General features: G+C 32.4%; 1 protein-coding gene across 2 annotated transcripts in view; it reads left to right on the forward strand.

Annotated features, from left to right (window-relative positions):
• Positions 1–12886, forward strand: part of LOC130442894 (cAMP-dependent protein kinase catalytic subunit 3) — a 99065-nt gene that overhangs the window by 66082 nt on the left and 20097 nt on the right. For both annotated transcript variants that reach the window (XM_056777291.1, XM_056777290.1), the window contains one exon: positions 9522–9690. In XM_056777291.1, the coding sequence (XP_056633269.1) occupies positions 9522–9690 (169 nt within the window). The remainder of the gene's footprint in view (positions 1–9521; positions 9691–12886) is intronic.

A 12886-nucleotide genomic window follows, 5' to 3' on the forward strand; every position in this document is an offset into this window, starting at 1 on the left:
GTATCAATATGGATAATTATTGTTGTTCATTCATATATTCATTCGTTAATTTATCTTGCCAAAATACACTTGAGCTTCTCTTTATAGGATAAATTTCAGTAATTTTGCTCGAAAAACTGACATTTGACAAAATCGCGAGACGGAAGGTGATTTGATATCTGAATGGCATGGTGAGAACCTTTAAAATCTGTGGATATAGCATTAATCAGCTGTTTTTCACATTTTCATGAAGGTGGTAAATCGCTAATAGAATGGAAACAAGATTTTTGGAGCAAAATGCTGCTTCGAGTAAGGAACTGTTTTCATTACCTATTGTCTATCTGCAGCAAGAGAACTGATAGAAAAAAAATAAATCTCTGTTAAGGAAGAATTGGGCGCATCAGAATTGGTTTATGCAGTTGAAATGGGTTTAAGAACAGAAAGAAAATAGATTGCGTCGAAAATAATTGTAAAAGTGATAATTAATGAATACTATTTGAATATTTTCAGGGTAAGAGAAGCTTGGAACAATCGTGACAAAAATGTAAAAATAGTTCATATGCCAGAACTTCGTTGAAAAATGCTATTCTTTCTATAGTGCAACTATCCGAAAAAAAAAAACAATAATCCAGGAATAGAATATCGGTGAAGCCACCCTTGAAAATTGTCTAGGCACTTCACCAATGCAGATCTTTTTAGTATTTTACTGGTGTCATCCGATTCAGTTATTGCTAGCTTCAGAGAATTTCCACAGAAACTAAGGAAAGCATTATCGCCGTAAATTCTAGAACTTTTGGCGCCACCCGATAAGATAAAAAACATCTGTTAATCAATTATGTTCTCCTCGGAAGAAGAAAATTCAACTGAATTCACAACGAGTGATAGCGACGATAGTTTATGGCGGAACTGTACGGAGACTGGCGAAGGAAGAATATTTTGATAAAGACTTAAAGAAAAATCGAAACATCAATTTTATCTCTCAAACATTATAAAAAAACTAATTGTAAAACAGAAGAGACCTAAAATCAAGAACATTTAGAAGCATGTATATATAAATATATATTCACTGTTATTGACATTATTTATATATTATACATAATATATATTTAATAGATTTCAGGTCCTTCATAGACCCATTAATCGTATCATCTGCTCATAGATATAGTAGTTTAATACCCACGTCAAAAATATTAAGTTACCAGAATGTTCATTCTCTTTATTAGACTTAGACGGCTTAATGGGAGTGGATATCTTAAAAATTTCACAAACCAACGTATATATTCATAAAGGATACTTGTCAACCCCTTGTACAAAAATACAGTTGCTTTATCACCCCGCTAATAATGAAGTAAATTTAATGAACATAGCGCCTCGTGTACAAATAATAAAAGTAAAAAATCATTCAGGTACTATAAAAAAATTTGAGAGACAAATTATAGAACTATTTGAAATTGATTATTTTTAAGAAACTTATAAACCAAATCTGGATTTTTCAAAATTTAGAGTCAATATTTAATGATTTACCATTAACACTTTCAAATAAAATGTAAAATTAATACAATTCACGTAATACCTACATAGACACAAACAAATACCCTTTTATTTATAAAGACGAGAGAGAGAGAGAGAGAGAGAGAGAGATTCGGTTAAAGTTTGGTAGGATAAGGGGGATTTTTCTAACGAGGAGTTTTGTTGGAGTTGGCCCTGATATAGGAATCTGCAAGGCTGCGGTTTTATTTGTTTTTTTTTGAACATTTTTTTTGTTTATTTTGAATTTATAAGAGAGCGGGAGGGTACCGCTATGGCTGCATTATTTCCTATCGTCTGCCATTTGGCTGGAGAACTGGTTCAACAGTTTGTTGGGAAGCCCCAGAAAACCTGCGACACTGACGGTCGAAGAAGAGTGTGTGGAGTCTGGAGTATGCAGCATTCCTGGAGTTGTACCTCAGAGGGAGGAACTTGGCTTTTGGGTAAATGCGAAATAGATGCGGTTACCCACGCCGCTAGTGACGGTACAGTTGTATCCGTAAAAGGGAGGAATATGCGGTGTAGCGTTTCGGCTACTAGTTCGCGAGAAGTGGGAATGGCATTCATTATTGTGGTTGCCAGGATTTTGATTAGGATTTTGGTGACTGTAAAGAGGTCGTATGGGGTTTGGGTTTTTTTCAGGGTGACTGAGCAGTTTCCTGGGGGACTTTTGGGGTTTCTATCTTCGGATAACGGGTGGAAAGCGGGATGAGAACCACCGCAATTTTTGCATGTAGGGGAGTGTGATTTTGGGCATTTCTCTGGTTTATGGTCAAATGAACCACAAGAGGAACAGATCGGTTTGGCGTTGCAAGAATCTGCGGAGTGGCCGGGAGAGGAGCAGCGAATGCAGTACTTAAGAACTGCTGGAATTGAGTCTGAGAAGTCTGAGGCTTCGCAGTAGTGCGAAAGCCATTGTAAATTGATGCCCTTGGTGAGGGCGTGGTGGTAGGCTGTTTCGGAGTCTGTTATTATCCGAAACATTGATGTTAGTTTATTGGATGACCTGGTAATGATCCTCAGGATTTGAGAACGAGAAATTTTAGGGCGGAGAGGATTTCTGAAAATTCCTCGTCGGAGTTCCTTAATTGGAGAGATTCCTCCAATTAAGGGTTGTTGGTGTGTGTTGGTGTTTGGGGTTTCTAAGGTTTAGGAGTAGTAGTAGCTTAGTAGAGAGTCTTCTTTGGTAATGTCTTGAAAAAATAAGGCGTAGTTTAAATTGTCCGTCGAGGGAGTGGGTTTAGTGGGGAGAGGAGGACATTCATCTATGGAGGTGGTAGAAACAGGATTGCTCCGGGTTTGATTTGGGGACCTGGCTAACTTGGGCATTTTTGAATTTTTTTTTTGAGATTGTAGAAATAGAGAATAGAGAAAAAAATTTTGATTGGACGGAAAACAGGAATTCGAAATTGAATTCCTTCGTTAATACCTACGGAGAGATTTGCTCCCCGGTTAGAGGATTCCTGACCCTATTGTTCACCTTGTTAAGTTAATACTTAAAATAGATGAGAAAATAATATTCACCTGAACATGAATTGGCTCCTTGGGCACTCACTTGCACTAATCTCACTTGGACCCGAAAAGGGGTGATTTCATTATAAATAAGCACCAAAAAGGGCAGTTGAGTAACAAAAAAGCTCCCAAAGGGGCATTTTTGAGAACTATAGAGTACTAAAACACCATAAACCCCTGGAAATACTTAGAAAGCAACTGTATAAAGATGAAGTTAGAAAACAAATAACAAAGGTACTAGATAATAAAATAATTAGACTTAGTAGTTCACCATGGTCGTCTCCAATTTGGGTTATTTAAAAAAAATGGATGCATCAAGGTAACAAAAATGAAAAGTAGTGATCGATTAGATTCTAGAACTATAGATCATAAATACCCTAAATTAAAATTCATTTTTCTTGTCCAGACCTTTCCCAATCTAAGTCTCAATTGAAAGATTTTCATATATATCGTTATGACGTATAAGTAGTGAAAAAAAGTGAAAAATACAGTTCACAATTATTAAATGTTATTTACCACGGAGAAATGGTTACCATTATCCAACATGTATTACATTTTTGAACATACACGACATTTAACGCTCCCGTTTATTTTTATCTTGATTGGTATTAATTCCAGTGACATGAGAAATGAACAGGAAATTTCACAATTTGTACTTGCTATTAATAATATCTGAGCTTCATATTAAACAAATGATTATGTAATCATTGTAGTTTATACACTACACTTACACTTATTGCAAATACGTAAAAAGGTAACGCAGCTGTCACATGGATCATAGCTATAATTTATAAAATTACCAGAGTATCTACAATAAAAACATTATCTATACACTTGATTTAAATAAACTCTACTGAAATGCAAGTGAAGTTTTTGGTTTTCTTGAAGTTATTTTTAAAAGCGAAAATTTAAGCAGTGACTTTATTACTCTACAATTACATTAAATAAAAAGCAAACGCTTATAATTATGTGAGGTCTATATATAAATACATTATCGCTTCGCTCATTATTTTTTAAATATTTTAAATGTGTTGCCTGTTTTTCGAATTTTATTATTATTACGAATTAGAACACCAATAGATACGCCTTTTGCAACATTTATTTTATATCAGTTTAATTTACAAAGGACAAAAAGTTTGATTTACCAAAACATAGAAAATTTTAAAAAAATTGGTACAAAACATCTATACAAAAAAATGAAATGAAAACTTTAGTACGTTATAACTTGAAAGTATAATCCAGCAATAATTTAAATCAGAAATCTCGTATATCTAAGATCTTACTGACAAACACTTAAAAATTCAGTTATTCATATGTAAAATTTCAGGGTTGGTACGTCAATTTGATAAGCTTTTTGTCGCAATAAGACCTAAGTACCTATTTTTTGTAGCAAATGAATACTCGAGCTAGAATTAAGAATTTGTGAGCTTCTTATCATCTTTAGAAAAAAACTGGAACTGTTGGCAGGATTGTCCAGTTATTGAGAGTAGAGTTTTCTTATCTAAAATTTATAAATTATCGGCGCTATTATACACAACTTGATTTTTTCCGTTCTCCTCCTCATAGTATAAAATGCATTATTTCGTAGATTTTTCTTCAGTACTCGGAATAATAATTTTTGGAAAAAAGCGTTCCTACATTCTCGAAGATTCTGAAGTAGATTTTCTTTTTTTTACGTTACGTTTGATAGCATACCCTTCAACGAATTTTTCTCCAAGTGTAATCTTATACTTATTCCACCATGTATTTTATCAATAATATACCAATATTTCCTTATAATAATTTACATCCAGTTCCGACATGTGGTTATTACAATTTATAGTTTTTCACCTAGTTTCCTCCTTGTACTTTGAGCAATTTCATAGCGTTGAGGTCATTCATTGTTATAGTTTACTTATCTCTTCTATCAACTTAATAGATATTTCTGGTTTCTTGTCATGGGCAAAAAATATCACAATTTCTTACAAATTTTTTTGGAAGCAAAAATGCTCGAGTTAATCATTTCTGTCTTGGAGAATAATGCATTGATATCGAGAAATTTCTAAGCAAATTGTGTTATTGTATAGTGAAAATTTAAATTTATTTTGTTGATAAAGTTGATAATGTTTAACAAGACATGTGACGAATGAAGAAGCCGCTAGAATCATCGTGCTCATACAAGATAGCCGCAGAAACATGGCAGCTAACCAGACGACCCGGACAAGGCCGCGGAAGGGTAACTTCGGTAGTATATGATCGTTATTTGAGGTTAACGGCGTTAATAATTAGGCATACTACCGCTCGAAGGCTGCAAACAGATCTGTTGGCTGCTCGTAATGTCCGAATAAGCTTATAAACAGTTCGAAATAGGCTGAGAGAAGCAGGTATACGAGCTAGAGTGCCAGCTAGGGGTCCACCGTTTTACCAGAGAACATCGAGTAGTAAGATTGGAATTTGCTCGAGAACACGCAAATTGGAATATCCAAGATAGGTCCAATATTTTATTTACGAATAAATCAAGATTTTGTTTCTATTCATCAGATAGGCGTGTACCAGTATATAGGTGACGTGGTGAACGGCACGATCAGGTTAATTTTTGTCAAACTGAAAGCTTTGGTGGTGGCTCTATCATGGTTTAGGGAGGAATTTCTTTCGAGGGTCGCACGTAGTTAGTACCAGTGAATGATGGAAGACTAAATGCTGACAGGTACATAACCAATATCCTTGAACCCCATTTAGTGTCCTATATGCCTCATATCGGTGACAACTCTGTGCTAATGCACTGTAATGCTCGTCCACACGCTACTAGAGTGGTTCGGCAGTACTTAGAAGAGGTCAAGATACCCAGAAAAGTATAATAATGAACAACAATATCTATCCCAATTGGTTAGGGTAATCAAACGACATTTACAATTTAGGAACTAGTTTCATGGACAATTATGATGGATCTGCTCAAATCTAGTTTCACGACTTACCAATAGAAGTGTTATCAAAAGAAATAGCTGATCTGAGACAAATTATTAAACAAATGACACTTATGCTAGAAAAGTCTGCTGCCAAGATTAAGAAAAATATTAGCAATAGACAACAAACAGTATGTGGCCGCCTGGTACCAAAATAGACACTGCCAACTCACCCTTAAAATATTTGAACCTAACGCCGCGAGATCCAAGTACTCGGTCTACCAGTGAACATATTGGAAGGGACAATGTAAAGAAAGAATCTAGATTTCCTCGAGGAAACTTATTTAAGGAGGTCAAAACTGTTGAAATAGGTTCTGACAGGGAGTATGTAGCTGTTTGTAAGTCTCAGGAGATAGAAACATCTGATATAATTATAATTTCTTACATATGGATCCGATGACTCCACCTATAATGTGGCTATCGCGAGATTCGGATGAGTCAAATGAACCCTATGTATTGGTAAGGCTGAGAGATTCCACAATCTCTAAAAAACTTAGGCTATTCCTCACCTATCTCCACGATCTACCATCCAGCTTGTGCTTCGAAGGGCACACGAATACAAACATCAAACTAACTATAGTATCAGAGGGACTCCCTAGCGACGTGGTTTCTTTGCGTGATTTATATTATCGCTTCCACAACACGTATGGTATTGGTTCCTCCGAAGTTGAAGCAAATCTTTCCGCCTTCGGGTCTTGCTTTTCAACGGAGAAACGTCTACAGCTTCAAAAAATTAGGGAAAGCAATAGCAAATATTATTCCAGTAGCTCTCCAGGTGGAAGTGGAAATTTTTAGTTAGAGAGAAACAAGCACCCTCTGAAAGATCATGAACTGTATCTTCCACTAGAGGATCTTAATTTTCAAGAAATTGTTGCCTTTGTAGAGGTACACTTGAATCGATTAAGAGAAAACTCATATACTTCAGTGGACTGCATCACTTCATTTTGAACATAAAATATAATTCTCCGGTACAACACCTATTTCGCTGATCATTTGTGGTAAACTAAACTTTTATTTTTAAGCGTTGTTGTCACTTTTATAAACAATGTTTTATATACATCAACAGCCATCACTGAACATTGATTAAATAATAATGAGCCTGTTCTTGTGATAAACTATACTACAGTAGCCAGATTCAATAGAACTATTTTATCTCATGGTGGTACTATGATCATATTCACAAATAACGACTTTTCCGAAAAAACACAGTTCAATGATTTAATATCTGAGAAAGTATTCGAATTTTCTATCGTTTACCACAATACTTATGACCTCTATATTGTTTGTATTTACAGAACACCTGACGCTGACGTGCATACTTTCTGTCACAAACTATTGACTTTAATGGAGTCCTAACCTCTAAAAAGCAATCTAATTCTATGTGGGTATCTAAATATTGATTATTCCAGTGTGTGTGCTGGACAAGAATGTCTTCAGTTAAGTTTTGATTCTTTTAGTATGGTCATGCATATACCGACACCAACCAAAATAAGACCCGTTCTAGTACTATAGACTATGTCGTATCATCGTATGATCCAGAATCCACCTACTGTACTGTCTGTAATTCAGGTCTCTCCGATCATGAAGCAGAGTTAACAAAATTTTTGGTAAGGTCCAATACTAAAAATGCTTTTCGCAAATTATGCCGTGTCTTTTCGGAAAAAGGTTTCAAAACTTCAAGCACCGTTTTCAAACAACTGACTGGAACATGCTCTCTGGTGATGTGGACTTCGAATTTTCTAGATTTATAAAGACAGTAACTAGTCTGGCATCCAATTTGTTTCCCCTCAGACGTGGAAAAATTACGTGAAAGTATACAGAAAAATTCATCATTAGAGAATAAAAGCTGCCAAAGAAATTTATTATAATAGGAGACTCGCCAATTCTCGTAATGTTTCTAGAGAAACATGGTCCATTTTGAATGATCTAAGAAATAAGGTTTCTTCATCTAGAATGATAACCTCAATAATTACTTTGTGAATGTAGCCAAAAATTTATAAAATTCTATAAATTCTTCTCTTGATCCGCTTTCATATCTCCCTAATGCTAACTTACACTCACTTTCTTCTTTATGCATGTAGTTTTAGCAGAGCTTCGTAGTACAATTAATGCCATCAAAAATAGATATTCATCTGGAACTGATGGACTTCGGGAAGCTGCATACTGATTTAATTTTTGCTATGCACTCATATACGACTTATAATACAAATTATTACCTATAATTTTGTTACTCATGTGGTTTTCTTCTGTATATTTTGGTTTATTTATTTTGTCTTTATTTAGTTATTTTTATGTTTGTTTTCTAGTTTTAACAACTTTTTTCTACAAATTTTAACAATTGTTTGACCATAAAGCATTTCTCTCCATCTCTTAATCAATTTTTTTTTCTTCTGTTTTTTGTTAGAATAGGAACAAATAGTTGGTTTTCGTACCTTTTTTATACCATTCTATTGAATGATTCACTTTTGCATTCTTTTAGTGGTTATATTTACTATATTTATAAGTTTTGAGAATTAGTAGTTATTTGAAATTGATTTATATCGATAATATACAAAGATTGTCTGAAAAGTTTATCACGTAACAAAGGAACGAGACATTTTCCATCCATAATAATTTTTGTTTTTCTACATAGTCTAAATATACACGTTTTCTAGCGATGCCCTTCAAAATAATAGTTGCCATCTTGTTCATCAATATATGCGTTTAGGTATGCGATAACGTACTCTAGATCTCGTGAATATGGTAAACCAATTCGAAACTCGTAAATTATGGCTTTGGCGATCATATAAGTACGAGAAGCTCCATTGTTGTGATGGAAAGTGCTTTCTTATTTTTAAAATACGTTCGATTTTTAATTTTCTTCATTTACTTAGTCAGGCAATTATGCGTAAAACTCTTCTGTTATTGTTTCACAATCCCATTATTATCCCCAAAACGGTTCATGTTTCTGGACGATGGTAGCATATTTGACCTTTTTTTGGAGTTAGATCGCCTTTTCCATTGTTGAGACTGTTTTTTTTTGTTTCAGGAGTGTAGGAGTGGATCCAGTTTTCATTTACAGTTATCAATCGACTAAAAAAATCGATTAAAAAAATCGACTAAAAAATCGAAATGATGAGGTAGAGTCTCCGCACACAGTGTCTGAGTCATATTTCATTTGTGTAGGCCTATTGCTTTTTAAGAACAAATATTTAATGACAGCTTGATATTCAATTTTGTCTATTTTCTGAAAAATCTTCACAACGAGTCACTTATGCGATTATTAAATAGAAAGTAAGCATCCAATATTGTTGAAATTTCAGTGAGAATATTTCAATACATATACAAATATATTTTCCAACTTATATTACTTAGTACCTACTGACATCTTCAGTTTGAGGTCGGAAACACAGATAATCCTCGTGTGAGATTTTTCGAAATTATCAATGTAGTCACCTCATGTTATAAGTAATACTTTAAAACTACTTGAAAATATTAATCAATAAACTTATTCGTTTGAAATTTTTGGAGATAATCTTGAATGTCGTGTATCGATAATGGATTTTTATCTTTATATTTTAGGTACTGGTACATTTGGCAGAGTTCTTCTGTGTAAAAATAAAGAAACGGATGAATATGGCGCTATGAAAATATTATGTTTGGCGGATGTAATAAGATTGAAACAAGTAGAACATGTTAAAAACGAAAAGAACATTCTACAAGAAATTAGGCATCCTTTTATTGTTAATTTGTGAGTACATTTAGTTGAATTCCTATTTATCCCCCTATTTTGACTGAATTCAATCATTCATATATACTACTAATTTATATATATCACACTGTGCAACTAATTATATGAGTATTAGAAACGGTACGCCACCATAACTTAATTGGTTTTATTCTCGATTAAAAACTTTTAGTCCAGGAGCCGGTAACACTGAAAGTCCCGTCATAGCGGAATCAAAAAAATTTTATTTAAATAAATAGAACGTGAGTATAGGAATAGATTAGGCTCGGTATGCGTGGATTGCCGAAACAATGTGAAAAAAAAAATATTAAAAAAATAGAAAAATGTTTTACCGTCATCGCGGATATTAATTTTTTTTTGTATTCGACAGTAAATTTTATTGGCTTTTAGAAAAAAATCACGCAAACCACTTTTTCTTGCCGGAAGGGTCTGGCATACCCACTTGAAGTGTGTGATGAGGGCTAAAATTTCTCCACCATGCCGGAAACCTTTTTTTTTATTTTATTCATTTTTATGTAATTTTTAAAAATAGCTTGGTATGCGCGCTCAAAAACTGCCGGAAAAATCCCGCATACCATCTTGAAGTGCATAAACTATATTAGTATCTACTCCAAAATGTACGATGTTCAATATATTTATTTTGGAGTAAATGCTTTTTGTCGAATAAGATGTCTTTTTCTCTGCTTAGGTTTAAAAGAATATGAGGATTAATATGATTTAAGGAATAATAGGAGAATTTTTATTTTATAAAATTGAAGCAATAAAATAATATTGAAAAAATTGACAGGAGTTTATTCTTAAACTTAGAATATTTATTTAGAATCATCGAAATCAATTTCATCTATATCGTAACGGTTTTCATTTTCTGATTCTTCACTTTCTTCTTCATTTAATTGGCTACTAAGAATTTCTTCAACTTTGGAAGGTGCTGCTGGGCCTTTATACCACAATGGTTCCAACTTATTTTCTTGATTCAGTTGCCATCCTCATTCTGTTGGTTCAAATAAAATACAAATTGGCTCAGTGGCATTTTGCCACATTGCATTTATAAATATGGTGCGTAAAACTTTTTGTGACAGAGTTTTCCAGCATGGAGGAATATTGCTAGAATTGAAATTTATAAGACCTTTGTAAAATTCTGCTTTGTCACTGGTGCTTGCAAAAAATTTCAAAAATATTTCAAATCTTGCACTATCAACATTATTTTTGTCTATATTATACATTTCGTTAGTAAACCTTTGGATAAGATCTGTTTTCTCTTCGTCATTGATGTCTTCCGGATCCGTCAAATGTTCAAACATATTTTGGTATTCTTCATTTTGTATTAAAATTTTGAATGGTTTGATTTTTCCTTTCCGACCAGAAGATGTAATATACATTTACTCCAAAATAAATATATTGAACATCGTACATTTTGGAGTAGATCCCCGCCTATTTAAGATGCCAGTCGTATTTCTAAGAAATTCTCATCTGAAATTGAATTGAATTGAAATTATGCACATCTGATTCTTTCAAATATTATACTAATAATGTCTAATCTAAGTATAGGTTACAAATTAAAATATTAGAATATGTGATATTTATGATGTCCAGAGCCGGCTCTGCAAGGTATGATTAAACTTTCAAAATAATGAATCATAACTGTAGCTCTATAAATCATCGCCTCTGTTTTAAACAGATGTTACAATCTGGCTATCTTTTGCAAGGTCAAACTAATATAACTTTCATTTTATTTGCTTCTTTAAAGGTTAGTCACTTTCTCATAACATATTCTACCAGCGTGTCTAGGATCTTTACAATATAAAGATTAGATAAATGTATCATGGTTCATGTATAAAAAAGATTGTTAGATTGTTTTGAACTATAAACTACTACCCTCTAGTCGTAATGACCAAAATGAAAACAGTCTTAGAGCTACAAATTAGGGAAGGTCAAAAAATATCGTTATATAAAGAAAAACGATCAATTTTTTTAATATCGCATCATCGATTTTTGATATTTTTCCAAGTATGTACCTTACTATATATTATGAGTAGTTTTTTATTGGGAACGTGGTAAGGAAACACCAAAGTACCAAAGTGGACTAACTTCAATATATTTTCCGAGCTTTCGGAATACTTATGTATTCATCTTCTGAGAAATAATTAAGATTTCTAGTGATTTTCATATTATTAAAGCGTGTAAAAATTTTTAAACTCATAGAGTTCAAAATTCAATATTCAAATTGACTTTGATAGAAATATTGGATATTGAATTTTGAATTCCATTCTGAATTCTTGATTTTAGGTCTCTTCTATTTCAAAATTGAAAAAATGTTTCACGTTTCGACGTTTTTTAAGCCATTAAATAACAATTAAATATATATATATATGTATATATATATATATATATATATATATGTATATATATATACCAACAAAAAAATATATACAGAACGTGAAATTGAACTAAATCGCACATGCCGATCTAGAAGTAGCGTAGCTCCACGTTCGCTTCGCTGACCCTATGAAAAAAGAGAAAAATGCTTTATTGCCAAAAAGTTGTTAACAATTTGTGGACAAGAGCTTGTAAACACACACACACACAAACTACAAAACACACACAAACAAAAAATAATATATACACAAATTTGAAAAAATCTATATTTATAGTATACAAACGAAAAATACAATAAACAACGATATTACCTTCCAAAATTTACATTGTCCAAATTTTATATGTAATATAACTTATATTAGTCTAAAAATACAAATTCATTGATTTGAATAAAACAGAAAATAAAATTAAATATTAAATATACAGCATTCCTAAAATATGTAGAAAATTGTATTAAAATTCAATAGTGATATTAAGTTAGTGTATAGAATGTTCAGAATTGAATATTCGTATTAGAATAAAAGTCGTTTCAACGTAGAAGGCACATTTCTTCAAATGCTTTCAAATTCTTTTATGTATATATTCGAAAGCTCGGAAAGTATATTAAAGTTAGTCCACTTTTGTGTTACATTGCCACGTTCCCATATATATATATATATATATATATATATATATATATATATATATATATATATGTATATATATATATATATCCATATATATATATATATATATATCCATATATATCCATATATATATATATATATATATATATATATATATATATATATATATATATCCATATATATCCATATATATATAT

Source organism: Diorhabda sublineata, chromosome 4, assembly GCF_026230105.1.
Source record: "Diorhabda sublineata isolate icDioSubl1.1 chromosome 4, icDioSubl1.1, whole genome shotgun sequence".
In the NCBI taxonomy this organism is placed as follows: domain Eukaryota; kingdom Metazoa; phylum Arthropoda; class Insecta; order Coleoptera; family Chrysomelidae; genus Diorhabda; species Diorhabda sublineata.